General features: G+C 35.7%; 1 protein-coding gene across 6 annotated transcripts in view; it reads right to left on the bottom strand.

Moving 5' to 3' along the window:
• Positions 1-15510, bottom strand: part of LOC148609817 (uncharacterized) — a 70363-nt gene that overhangs the window by 13260 nt on the left and 41593 nt on the right. For all 6 annotated transcript variants that reach the window (XM_088541111.1, XM_088541114.1, XM_088541112.1 and 3 more), the window contains 10 exons: positions 14464-14624; positions 13645-13810; positions 12618-12943; positions 12081-12338; positions 11389-11538; positions 10190-10294; positions 9143-9250; positions 7586-7745; positions 3131-3314; positions 2144-2229 (listed from right to left, as the gene is read on the bottom strand). In XM_088541111.1, the coding sequence (XP_088397237.1) occupies positions 2144-2229; positions 3131-3314; positions 7586-7745; positions 9143-9250; positions 10190-10294; positions 11389-11538; positions 12081-12338; positions 12618-12943; positions 13645-13810; positions 14464-14624 (1704 nt within the window). The remainder of the gene's footprint in view (positions 1-2143; positions 2230-3130; positions 3315-7585; positions 7746-9142; positions 9251-10189; positions 10295-11388; positions 11539-12080; positions 12339-12617; positions 12944-13644; positions 13811-14463; positions 14625-15510) is intronic.

The following is a 15510-nucleotide window of genomic DNA, read 5'->3' as shown; positions in this document are numbered from 1 at the left end:
TGAAAGAGAACAAAGCATTTTAAAAACCTGCAAAAAACAATTTAATCAACAAATTAAGATATATAAATAATTGTGTATTCAAAATACACACTATGTATGATAATGTATACTTAAATAATAGTAAATATATGACAGTTAATATCATTCAAATTGATACAATTTAATATTCAAAATTCTCTGTAAAGACAATGTGTTGTTCCATTTTTCTCCATCCTTCATACAATTTTATACATACATGCATGTATATTTTCATGGCAATTTTGCTGTACATTTTTCTTTAAAATAAAATAATTATGACGAGATGATTTTTTTTAATCATTGTTGTTTCCTGGAATTTCCCTATACATATTGTTCTAAAAAAAATTATTTTACTAACTTGAATACCTGGTTCAAGCAGTTAAGATAGATTGGCTGGTTTCAATGTTGCAGGTTGGTATTCCCTTGGAGTGTGTAGTCACCTTCTATAGAGTCTGGTTGTACAGTCATACTAAGATGTTCTGGTTCTTGTTGCCACCCCTGTTGTTAGACTCGTCCATCATACAGTAAACTTTTCAGCTTTGCACATGTTACTAACTTGGTTATCCCAGTATGATGCTAAGGCTTGGGTAACTATGTGGGTAGTTTTGGTTCTCTTGCAGGAAAACTTCTGTGCTATGTTGGAGTCTGGAAACATAGCTTTTACTAAGTCACTGAAGTGATCTGCCATTTGGAAGGCACAGTTGTGTTCTGCAATGAAATTGGCAAATAAAGTCTCTGCATAGGTGACTCTGTCAGTGTTGGAACTGCCAAACGTACTGGATACAGATGGTGTTGATGATACCGAGTTGTGATTCTTTTAGTGAGTCCAGCTTTCACGGTGTTTAGTCCTGTCATTTCTGCCACCAAAGCACCATTTGAAGTCACTGAGTTGTGATTCTTCTTGTGAGTCCAGCTTTCACAGTGTTTGGTCCTGTCATTTCTGCCACCAAAGCTGTGTTTGGTCATGTCATTTCTGCCACCGAAGCAACATTTGAAGTCCATCTTACATAAGGTGAAGTATGCATGGACTGGATCTTTGGAACTGGCTTGGCACCACTTAAACTCAGACTTCCATGCAGCATTGAATTTTGAATAGTATATTGCTTTCTTTGCAGGAGGAGATGAATGTGAAACATATCGTTTCGGCATTTTGACTGTTTATCAGAGTGCTCAAAATTGGAAAAGTCATATAGTAATGCACCATTGGCTTGGGTAAAAAACAAGCCATATTTTGAGTCAATTTCATTTTCAGTGGTTATTGGTCAATGTTTCAATAACCATCAGAAGATCAAATGTCCTGCATCAATATTTACACAATGAGTCCCAATCATCGGCAATAAATCGTTTAATCATTTAAGTGTGTGCCACTAATACTTGGGATAATAGTCAATCATCTCCTTGTGTTATATAACCATCACACCTTTTAAATTATGTCTTGTCAATAACCACTAAAGTGCTAAATTACTCTGTTTATGACCATAATTAACATGTTTACACAATCTGTAGACCTGGTTTACCTGAGCTCAATCGGAAATCCTGATATTCATCCCCTTGAGCTTTCTCATTCAGTAAATATAAAAAAAATGGTGACCAAAAAATTTTACTTTACAATGTTTGGAAAGTGGCAGATTTTTTGTTTCAATGGTAGAACTGTAGGAAGGTTCTAATTCCAGTACATTTTAACTACCGGCAGTAGGTTCACATGTATGCACATGAGAAAACTTCACAATCAAATACTGTGAAAGTATCAATATTTGTGGGGTACCAATTTTCATGGTTTTCGTGGGTTCAGTAAACCATGAAATTCAGTTCCAAACAAAAGGAAATTAACCATTCATTTGTATGATGGAGTTGTCAAATCAACAAATTCAACAACCTACAGACTGATCATTTTCTCCTAAACCACGAAAATTGGTACCCACGAAAAAAAATACTTTTACAATACTTGACTTTGCCCTTAACCATCAGTATCAACAATACAAATCACTAGTTCCTGATATATGTAATAATTATTATTATTAATACTGGTATAGCATCACCATCTTTGAAATGATGAATATCACCAAATTGCTCTCATTACCATCATCATCTTTAAAATAGTGAATATGACCACTTCTTACTTTACCTTGTCCATCACCATCACCATCAGATTGGTCACCATTAGCTACATCCTGACAGTTATCAAGTAAGTCCAATATACCATCACCATCTCTGAAAAAAACATGAATATAAAAAATATTATAAAAACTGGGTAAGAAATGTGTCCATAGGAGACACAAGGACTTCCTGCTGAAAATTATAATAATTTGTATCAAGGCTGAAAGTCTGAGTTATTACAATTCACCATGCTTAAGCAGCAATCATTCCTTTGAAAATGTTTCCAATGTTCAACTGACAAATAAGTTCATATAATTTGCCAGAGTGTAGTCACTGGGTTTATCACACCTAACATATGTGGTCCAAGAACTTAAAAAAAAAGACTTTTACCAAAGTTTAAACTAATTATACACATACAAATTCAGCTTATTTAAAAGAATTGAAAAGAGTCAATTTTTAATATTGGACCTTAAATATTATACAATACAAACTTGAAAACAAGACAAAAAAAATAAATCTGAACACAAAATCAGCAACACCATGTCAACAACTAAATACAAAGTTAGCAACATCATGTAAAGGAACATTACAAAGTTTATTTCCATTGAAATAATTTTTTTAAACCCTTTGGGTCCCTTTGTGGACATACACAGGCAAAATCAATTCACATGATTTTCACCATAATTCCAAATGATTTTCACCTGAATTGAGCAAATAAACTTTGTGATAGTTCACATAAAATTGGGTGGAAAGAGACTTCACAACACTCACACACTGCCTTAATTCTAAAAATGTTAAGGGCAACAACCACCAAAATCCAAAATAATCTTCAATAATCTTAAATTGAAATATCACATGATATACTAACTCTAATATGATGTTACATGTCTATATAATGAGATGATAATAGTACCACAACATTTACCACAACACAAATTGTTTGTAGTCATGTAAAAAGTAAGTTAAATCTGTGATTAAAAGAAAATTAGTCAATTTGCTATTTAGAAATATTTACCGATCTTTGTTTGTCCCTCCAACAGTGTCACAATCATCACCAACTTTATTGTCATCTGAATCTGTCTGTAGGTTGTTGGCAACATTTACACAGTTGTCACATACATCACCAAAGTTGTCACCATCTGAGTTTTCCTGACCAGAGTTGGCTACAAACTGACAGTTGTCTGATCCATCTAATACACCTGGACATCAACAAAAAAAAATTGAAATTCATACAATGTATGACTGTCATTGAACCCTAGTTTTCATTTGTGGCAATACATCTTTCTCCCTCCAGATATGCATTTTTATGATAATTGCTGTGCTATTTAACATTGAATTAAACCATGAAACTCTAAGCTGTGTACAGCGGAAATAACAATACTTAAGAAATTTTGAAATTACCACTACTAAATTATATGTTTCTGAAAATCACTCAATAGATCCAAAATACTGAAAATTCAACAATAAGTGCATACAATAATTTCTACATAAACTGAGTGAGTACCTGATATTAACATATAACCATTCAAAGTTTATGAATCAATTTAACTCAGAATCATTGTCATCACCAGTACACTCAACAACAGTATGAGTACATTCAACATCAATACTAGAACACTACACATCAGTATGAGAACACTCAACAACAGTATGAGAATACTCAACAACAGTATGAGTTCACTCAACGTAGTACGAGAACACTCAACAACAGTATGAGTACACTCAACATCAGTACTAGAACACTAAACATCAGTATCAGAACACTCAACAACAGTATGAGAATACTCAACAACAGTATGAGTTCACTCAACGTAGTACGAGAACACTCAACAACAGTATGAGTACCGGGGTATACTCAACAGTATGAGTACAGTCAACATCAGTACTAGAACACTCAACATCAGTACAAGAACACTCAACAACAGTATGAGAATACTCAACAACAGTATGAGTTCACTCAACGTAGTACGAGAACACTCAACAACAGTATGAGTACACTCAACATCAGTACTAAAACACTCAACATCAGTACGAGAAAACTCAACAACAGTATAAGTACCGGGGTATACTCAACAACAGTATAAGTACACTCAACATCAGTACTAGAACACTCAACATCAGTACGAAAACACTCAACAACAGTACGAGAACACTCAACAACAGTACGAGAACACTCAACATCAGTACTAGAACACTCAACATCAGTACGAAACACTCAACATCAGTACGAAAACACTCAAAAACAGTATGAGAATACTCCACAACAGTATGAGTGCACTCAACATCGGTATGAGAACACTCAACAACAGTATGAGTACACTCAACATCAGTACTAGAACACTCAACATCAGTACGAGAACACTCAACAACAGTATGAGTACCGGGGTACACTCAACAACAGTATAAGTACACTCAACATCAGTACTAGAACATTCAACATCAGTACTAGAACACTCAACATCAGTACGAGAACACTCATCAACAGTACCAGAACACTCAACATCAGTACTAGAACACTCAACATCAGTACGAGAACACTCAACCACAGCATGAGTACTAGGGTATACTCAACATAAGTATGAGTACACTCAACATAAGTACAAGTACACCCTAGATCAAGAAAATATCATCGTTACTACTCAAGTCATATCTATAGGTTTACTCATCAGCATTGCTATTATCAGCACCGTCTTCCATACACCATCATTATCATTGTCAGTATTATCTTTACAACTTATCATCATTTTTGTCATGGAAGTCTATTTACAGGCTGAGCTTGACTTAGAGATCGCCGGCAGCCAAATTACGTAACCAGAGTAGACATTTCTATATATAACTACAAAAATAACACTACGTGGATTATTCTCCTTGCAAAGTTCTGGTAAAAATATCACTCCAACGCCAATCATACTCCATGTAAAATATACAATGTTTACTTTACATACGATATGAGCATATATCAATATAAAAGATATTAAATATGAATGTGTTGAACTACAATATTTAAATGATTATATGATATTAACTATTTAAATTTTGACGCAGAGCTGGACTATTTTGTCAAATTGACCCGAACAATCGCAGAGAGGAAAGCTCAATCGAGATTTGCCAATTTATTTCTCTCATCCTGACCCTGTTAATGAGGATGTCAGGAGCTTCTAATGACGGATTTTCGGAGCTGTAATGCACACTTTTTGTGTTGTAAGTATAGATTATGTATAGTGGAGGATCCAGGGGAGGATGCATGGGTTTGGCAATGACAATGTCGGGAGCTTCTAATGACGGATTTTCGGAGATGCAATGTACACTTTTGTGTTGTAAGTATAGATAACAGTGGCGGATCCATGGGAGGGTAAATGGGGTCGGTACCCCTCCTTTTTATTGAAAAATTTCATGTGTGTTTAATTTTATCCCAGGTATTTACGTTCTGTACATAAAATGTACATGTATTATTAATTACTACATGTACATAAACATAAATAAAATAAAATAGTAAACATACATGTACACATATATACATGTAGCATGTACACCGCTGAGTATCAAGAAATCATACTAAATAACTAATTTGCTGGATTACTATTGTATCATACTTCTTTCTGAGTGTTTTTCATGATTTAACATGCACAATTTTTCAACAATTTTTAAAAATTGCAATTTTCAATTTTCTAAGCGGGGGCCAGCTTGGAAGAAATGCACATATATTATTGAAGGCATGCAGACAGGTATTAAACACTCAGCTTTAGCACAATAGTGATTCATCATAAAATAGTGGTACTCATGGGGTATGGGTTCACTAGTAACTTTTTTGTTTTGGAGAGAAAAAAAATGGATTTATACTCAAAGTGCATGTGTGATTAAGACATCATATTCCCTGTATTCACCACATCTCTATATCATTGAATTTCCAACTTAATTGGAATCTTAAATTGTTCAAATCTATGAGCTGCAAAGTTGTTTTTAGTTTAAAGATTTTTAAGTTTTTAGAACAAGAGTTTGTGTCCTTGTTTGAATTGAAAAATTCCTAAAGAAAGGTAATCATTTCTTGTAAATATGTGCACAGTTTGATGAGTTTAACACAGGGCCTAATCTAGATAGCAATGGCAAGATCAATATTTTAGTTTTAATTTATTACAAAAAAAAATCAACATCAAAGTGAGCACAAATAAGGAGAAGTTTTTTGCTCATTTCTTCCCTGAGATTAGGCAATTGTTCAATTTCCTCCAGTCAGGTTCTACTTCACGCATTTCCAAACCTACGGTAAATTTTAAAGTGTGGTTTCATTCATGCTTTGAAAATTCATCGAAAATATTGATAATCAGTGATTCTCAGTGGAATTCATGTTTCGTAAGAAATGCTAATTTAAGTGTAAAGTGTTAAGAAATTTGAAGAGATAAACGTAAGTGTACAGCCAGGAATACCAAAAGCAATAGCACAATAGATTGATTGATTGATTGATTGCTGGGGTGTTAAAGTCCGAGCAGCAATATTTCAGCTATATTCAGACGATGAACATGAAACGGATGATAAAATGAACATGAAATGATGATGAAATGAAAAACGGGATGGGACACAAGGACAGTAAGGTCGACAAATTTTGATTGCCACTAGAAAAAGGGAGGGATGGGTAAGGTCGGGCAATTTAGCCTCCTGTGGCGGAGCGCAAAGGTTCGCAAAGGAACGTGGCATCTTTCCCAACATGGTGCACCACTATGGTTTGCGGTCAGGTTTTCCGTATTATAGCCTGACAACCCCAGCATGTAACATGCCAGGGGTACCCCATTCCACCACCTGGGGCACACATCCCAGTTGCTCTGTAGGCAGAGCGCCTAGCCCCCGGCTAGGTTTCTGAGCACTATTTAGTCGCCTTTTACGACAAGCTTAGCGCTGCTGCAGGCCTATTCTTTTGACACCCGGACCTGCACGGGGCTATATAGCACAATAGAAGATCCAAACATACATTGATAAATGGTCTGTATAAATATGCACTGCATTTAAACAAATTGTTATTCTTTAAAAGGACTAAGTTTTGATCGGTTTATTTAGCTTACAATTTGGTTACATGAATGTTTTTGATTACTTTGAGGTCTTCCTTGACTCAGTGCATCAGCACTTTGATTGTCATCAGTTTCATCAGCATAGGTTTACTCACCACTATTTTCATCATAAGAATTGCTTCTGTTTGTTCACATCAGTATCACAAGACCATGTCTATTCACTATTATATACGGTCACTGCCAATAACAACAGCAAAAGTTTACTCACCATCTCATTGTCAGTATTGTTTTTTACTCACCATTGCATTGACAGTATTGTTTAAACTCACCTTTCTTGTTATCATCAGGAATACTAACATTGGCTTCCTCACCATCAATGTCATAAGTATTGTCTTTAACTCTAGGTCAACATAGGGCTTACCAGCAAAGAGTAACTTAGTACCATTTCATAATCAATTTAGTGTTGAACTCACCATCATTATCATCATCAGTATCACACACATCACCAGTACCATCACCATCTGTATCCGTCTGGTCAGCATTGGTGTCAGAAGGACAGTTATCACAGGCATCTCCTACACCATCCCCATCAGAGTCAGTCTTATCAAAACTTCGGAAGAATGGACAATTGTCCTGAAAAATGAAAAAAAAAAAATTGAATACCATCTTGCATCTACATATATGTAACACCTGCATTCTTTTAGCAGCTATCCTAAAACTACTTTAATTTAAAACTACAAATGCAAAGCGACAGTACAGACTATTTTAAGAAAAAAAATCTTACCTGAATTTTCATGGTCTTCAGCATTCTCAGAAAAAGCCAGTTTTTTTCTATTTTTAATTTCTCATGAAGCCATGAAAGCCATAAACATCAAACCTATTGCAAGTTTCTTCTGGAATGTGATACATCAAACCCTTTTTTCACCAAAATAATAAAAAATGTAGTTGCTATAGGCCAAATTTCTCACTTTCTGTACCTTTCATGATTTTACCAATTCCCCGTTATTTTTACTACCAGTACTTAGCAGTTAATTGCACAATCATCCAACATAATATCACCAGTTTTTTCTACATTCTCTTCCTTCACGATTCTACTATACACAATGGAATCAATCAGACCATTGTTGTTAGAGTCCATATCACAATCATCCTCCCATGTCATCTTTTATCTCTACCCCTCCCCTCTCTCTCTTGCACCCTGTTCTGACTACTCACAATAGAATCAATCAGATCATCGTTGCAAGAGTCAAAATCACAATCATCCTCCATGTTGTCACTATTCTCTCTACCTCTCCCCTCTCACTCTAAAGTACCCATCCAGTTCTTACTACTCACAATAGAATCAATCAGATTATCGTTGCAAGAGTCCAAATCACAATCATCCTCCATGTTGTCACTTTTCTATTTACCCCTCTCCTCTCACCCTAAAGTACCCATCAAGTTCTTCTTACAATAGAATCAGTCAGACCATCATTGTCAGAGTCCATATCACAATCTTACCCCATGTCATTATCTTTTATCTCTATCCCTCCCCTCTCACCCTAACAGCCTGTTCTTACTACTCACAATTGAATTGATCAGTCCATCTTGGTCAGAGTCCATATTACAATTATCCCCCCATGTTGTCATATTTTCTCTCTACCCCTCCCATCTATCCTTATCACCCTATTCCTTCTACTCACAATAGAATCGACCAGACCATAGTTGTCATAGTCCATATCACAATCATCCTCCATGTTGTCACTTTTCTCTCTACCTCTCTCCTCTCACCCTAAAGTACCCATCCAGTTCTTACTACTCACAATAGAATCAATCAGATCATCATTGTCAGAGTCCATATCACAATCATTCCCCATGTTGTCATTTTTCTCTCTACCCCACCCTTCTCACCCTAACACTCTGTTTTTACTACTCACAATAGAATCAATCAGTCCATCATTGTCAGAGTCCATATCACAATCATTCCCCATGTTGTCATTTTTCTCTCTACCCCACCCTTCTCACCCTAACACTCTGTTTTTACTACTCACAATAGAATCAATCAGACCATCGTTGTCAGAGTCCATATCACAATCATCACCCATGTTGTCATTGTCTACATCTTCCTGACCACAGTTAGGAATTGTTGGGCAATTGTCCTGAAATATAAATGGTAAGAATAAAGAATTAGTTTTTGGCACATAAGGTTTTCAAACAGCAAAGAAGGATATAACCCAACTAACTGGAGCTATCAAAACATTAGGACCGCTAACCTTATAACATCTCCAGTCTTTACAGGCTATAGTGATATCAGGGAGACCCTACTCCACACACTGGGGAAAACTCATCTTATAACAGACCCAGTCTGTACAGGTTATAGTGATATCAGGGAGACTTTACATCACACCCTGGGGACTACTCACCTTATAACATCCCCAGTCTGTACAGGCTATAGTGATATCAAGGAGACCTTACACCACACCCTGGGGACTACTCACCTTATAACATCCCCAGCCTGTACAGGCTATAGTGATATCAGGGAGACCTTACACCACACCCTGGGGACTACTCACCTTACAACATCCCCAGTCTGTACAAGCTATAGTGATATCAGGGAGACCTTACACCACACCCTGGGGACCACTCACCTTATAACATCCCCAGTCTGTACAGGTTATAGTGATATCAGGGAGACCTTACACCACACCTTGGGGAATACTCACCTTATAACATCCCCAGTCTGTACAGGCCATAGTGATATCAGGGAGACCTTACACCACACCCTGGGGACTACTCACCTTATAACATCCCCAGTCTGTACAGGCGATAGTGATATCAGGGAGACCTTACACCACACCCTGGGGAATACTCACCTTATAACATCCCCAGTCTGTACAGGCGATAGTGATATCAGGGAGACCTTACACCACACCATGGGGACCACTCACCTTATAACATCCCCAGTCTGTACAGGCTATAGTGATATCAGGGAGACCTTACACCACACCCTGGGGACCACTCACCTTATAACATCCCCAGTCTGTACAGGCTATAGTGATATCAGGGAGACCTTACACCACACCCTGGGGACCACTCACCTTATAACATCCCCAGTCTGTACAGGCTATAGTGATATCAGGATGACCATCCAAATCTGAATCTTTCCCACAGTGTTTACCATTTCCTGTATAACCTACAGGGCACTGTAAATTAAAAAAACTCCATCATTATTGACTAAAGGCTTACCAAAATGCCAATATGAATGAGATAACATGTTTATGTTGATATATCAAGTATATTTTGCCCAACAGTCAGATAACTTGTATCTACAAGCCATAACAATAGTTGATATAATTCTTAAAATTCCTTAAGAATGTAATGTGTAAACATTTGCAATAAAGGAAGTGCATGCATTCTCTTGCTAGGTCCCCCACTTGTCCTTCGAGCCCCACAAAACAGAAATTCAATATCAAACAAAAATTACAACATCTATATAAAGCTACATACCCCATTTGAAATCCCACCATTCAGTGGCTGCCAAGACATTTCTGACAAAATCTTTTTTAATCATTCCATATAGTGAAATATTGAATGGCAACCAAAATGTCCCATCTATATAATGCCACATACCAAATTTAGATCAAGCAGCCATAAATTGTGAATGGACAAAAATGCAACTAAATTTGGAAAACAGACAAAATGACAGATGAATAGATTGACAACGTGATCTCAATTCAGTGAGGGTGAAAATAACTTGAGTTTTGGGATTCTCTACACTTTTTATATGGAGTGACCATATTCAGACTAACAGTTAATAATACATAATCAATAGTAAAAACCTGTAAATATCATACTGAATTATATATAATTAAATATCTCTGTGAAAATGTGTCAAATTCGTTGTATTGATATGATGGCTGCTTAATATGATAAAGAAAATCTCCATTGTTTCTAGTTTTAGTGGAGTCTGAGTTGCTCATTTACTTTTGTTACTTTGTATGTATTATTTTAGTTACTCTATGTTCTTTGTTGTGTTTGTCAGATTTCCAAGTCTGGTCTTTGTCCATGGATTACATTTATTTAATTTCCGCTAGAATCTTGGTTCCCTTGGTTACTCTCTCTAGCCATTCCTCCAAATTTTCAACAATATCCAAAAGCTGGTTTCAGAGGAGTTTAATGTTCATTCAGTATTTGTAAAGGATGAACTATGATATACATGAACAGACATAGCGATTGACTTTTACTCGGTTGGACATTCATCTAATGGCAAAAGGTTATTATCCACCAAATATTTTACCTCACATCTGTACTCTTTCGGTCTGAGGTAGATACAAGTAGCCAGTTCATCACAGTCATGCTTCCCAGTTTCACAGTAATCTGTTGAGTAACAGAAATGTGTAGCAACACCTTCATATCCTTCATTACAGAATCCACAGGTATAGCTACCCTGTAATTAACATATTTATAAAAACTTCCTGTAAAACTGACAAAAAGAAAGTCATAAAACATTATAATCCCCATGTCTATCTTCAAATAGTCATTTTTCATATTGATGGAATGCAAGCCATTTCAGCAAGTTTTTCAAAGGGAAATAACCCATCAACCCCCGACAACCTGGTTGGTGGTCTCTTAGGAGAAAGGGAAAACAGTCAACATTTTTCTTGGAAACTTAAGATATTTTCACTTTGGGTAACTTATTTAAAAGTATCCAAGTACTTAACTGGTACCTCATAGTTGTCCACTCATATACAAAATACCAAATCAAACGATTTACTTAAAAACAATGAAAAGTTGAGCTGGTAATCACATGTCATATTTTTCAAAATATTTCAAAAATTTCAAGATGTAAAAGGCCCATAGAAACTAAAAAATAAATGGTTAATGAATGAATCTGTGTTCTCAAGACCTACATTTTTTGCCATTGATACAGGATCTGAAAAAAAATGAAAATACACCAGCAATCTTTTTTAATCAGTCAATAACACTCACAATGGTATTAACACAATCTGAGTTGACATCACAGATATGTGTACCTAATGTACACTCGTCCACATCAAAACACTGCTGTTGTTGTACAGGTGACAACACTTGGTTCATAGACTGATAGTCAAACACACGTAGATGTACCGTCTGTGAGAGGGCATCCTCATAAGTTCCTGTGTAACCATAGGGACAGGCACTACACTGGTACCCTGGGACTGTGTTAATACAGGCAGCTGGGTCCCAACAAGGCTGGTATAGTGTACACTGCAGAATAATATCAAATTAAGAAATAAATCTACTTTTTATTCCATATCATTATGAAAACACAGAAGGGAAATGCAAAGAGTACCATTTTTTGGTCTGCTATAACTTTGACCCTTTGACATTTTAAACCTATTAGGTTTGAGTTTTAATCTTCAAGATGAAGTATGTACCAAATTTAGATGAAATCACTTCCATAATCTTAGTTTAAACATGTAAATTTATAAAAAGACACATAAATATTATTAAAAACCAATAAAATTCAAATTTGAAATTCATCACCTCATCAACATCAGAACAAGTGTTTCCATCACCAGTAAAACCAGGAGGACAATCTAAGCATTCATAGGACCCAGATCCTTTGTTGATACATATTGTGAAATACTCCCCAAGAATAAAACATGTTCCATTGACCATACATGGACATTCTGTCTCGTCTGAACAACCAACACAACCACCTGATCCGTCACCAATGCTGTAAGATCCTATGTCACATGGGTTACACCTATCTTTCGATGCAGCACTGTAATACCCAGCGGGACAATTTTTACAACTAGTTTGACCTTTCTCATCTTGGAAGGTTCCAGCAGCACAAAGCTCACAAAACTCTACAATGAAAAATCTTCTTAAGACTTTCTAATTACATTGTATCCATAAGATGATCAGCCAAATTTTGAGACAGGCTGAACTTATTTATATCTGTTCTTGTATATTAATATAAATATTGATAGATTTCAAATTTTCAGAAAACTCAGAACAATGCGATAAAATTGCAAAAAAAGAGTCTGATAAATTTTACTTAAGTAATCATAAATAAATGAAAACTAACAGACACCAATGACAATGACAGCCTCATATTATTTTTGTTTGTATAAAAATCACCAGAAAAACTCCATAATTCTTCATACAATATATCTACAAGTAACTGTGAATTCCTTACTCCTATAGTAAAAAAGGATGCAGTGGCTATTACAAACAACACAATATTTTATTAGCAGGTATCATCAATAAATATAGTAATTAAGTAGCAGTAAGTCCAGACAAACAAAATGTGATTCATGGTTGGAAAGCCTACATATTTTTATTTTTGATACTTTCTTAAATTTTTTTTATAGTAAACAGAAATAAACATGTGGCTTTTCATATAACCCTTGTTCTAAGGAGATAAAAATTATATAGAATATAACAAAAATAAAAATATGTAGCTTTTTTGGACTGTATCACATATTACAGAATTTGCATGATACTTACAAAGACTTCTACTTTCAAATTATATATCACTTAATACATTAAAGTCATAACTACTTACCTACTTCCCCATTTTCAGAATATGTCCCCTCTTGACAGATATATGACTGCCCTCCACGACAGGCATACCCAGGATCACATTTAGCACAGGAGGATGGGCAGGACTCGTCTGTACAGTTGGCATAGTGGTAGTCTTCACAACGTGTGGCATTCCCATTTTCACAGATCTATACAATATATATATATCTGTCTAAGGAACAGGTACTTGATGTTTTGTGTGTGTAATGGGGGGGAGGCTAAATTTAAATTCCTACTCACCATGAGACAGCCATTTGTTACACAGTCTTTCCCTTTAGGCTATTCCTTTCGGCTTCTGCCTAGAGTATATAAGTTCTGTAATTTTATTATTACCCTTCATTTGATGCAAGTCATCAATCCTTATTCAAGTATGCTTGCAACATCGGCATTGTTTTCCTTTCCCTTAAACTTTTAAAATGCATAGGAAATCCCTAGCATCTCCTCCTCACTTGTTGTAAAGTTTGATATTCTATACTTTCGACCAATTCATCATTGATATAGATAAACTGATTGATCGATTATAGTTTAATTTCCTATGTCTTTCAAACCCAGCTTAAAACTATACCTGTAAGAATCTGCACCAAGCAGTCATAACTATATCTCTTACAAATGATGTGTTTGGCAAAGTAGCAGCAGCAATCTATTTTTAAAGTTCTCAAGTTCTGTGGAATACATACCCAGGCTATAGGACAGGCAGAACAGCCCAGAGGAGTGTTGTGTCAAATATATACCCATCCAATAGGGTACAGAAAACAGCCCCACAGGAGTGTTCTACAGTGTTCCGACAGATACCAGTACATACCCAGCCTATAGGACATGGAGAACATTCACCAGCAGCCCCAAATGAGTGTTCAGTAGGAGACCTATCACATGGACCAGACCCTTCACATCTTCCACACATGTGGGCCTCACCATCACCAAGACAATAGTAGGAGGTGTAACATCTTTCACAAGTATAGTCCCCTGAAATAGAACCAATGTTCTCCAATTTAGTGCCTAAATGTAACTACAAGTTGTAATGAATGGTTTAGAAATTTCTCATTCAACCAACAACCTAAATAGATACCTATTTTTCAAATTTGGCTTGAAATATGAAACTTTAAGATGGATTATGCCCCTTGCAAGTATCTGTCATTGTCTATCCTCCAACATGGTCATCTACATACAACAATCATGTTAACATTAATTTTCACAGTGTACTAATTTTCGCTATTTTGGTGGTGGACAGAAAACCCTGAAAAATAGTACACATGAAACTGATTTTTAACACTATAAAACACTAATAATTTTGTTTTCAAACGGTGAAAATTGGTCCTGTGAATATGTTCACTTGACAGAATCTGCGATATTAATCAATCGTGAAAATTATTATGTTTACAGTACCTAATCCAGGGTTTCATGGAAACCATTAAAACAAAGGAGAAATAAGGCTTATACTGTACATGGACATATATGAAGACATATTGTTTGCAAGTGAATATAATTTCTAAATAAAGAATGATACTTTAAATTTGATTTGGTCAGGAATAGATTAGTATGCATACTGCTTTAGTTTGTATCTCATTGAGCCAGGTGATTAAATGAACAAGACTATATTCAGGATCAGGCTTGACAAAGGTTGGTTTTAAGAGACTGTCCATATGGAAACCAGGCATATCCTATGACATGGGTAGAACAGGGTGAATTTTATCCAACCAAATTGTTAAGTTGCAATGTAATGTTTAACTCATTATGATGTCAGGATACTTTATTAAACAAAGTTTAGCATGTGCCACCCATTGTCTGGCTCTTCCATGGACAGCATGTCAATATGTTTCATGAAATAACCAGATTGTAACAGATTATTTTT

Source organism: Perna viridis, chromosome 8 (assembly GCF_037379345.1).
Source record: "Perna viridis isolate PV_CMFRI_1.1 ecotype Kerala chromosome 8, ASM3737934v1, whole genome shotgun sequence".
NCBI lineage: Eukaryota > Metazoa > Mollusca > Bivalvia > Mytilida > Mytilidae > Perna > Perna viridis.
This window is presented reverse-complemented; position numbering and strand designations above follow the sequence as displayed.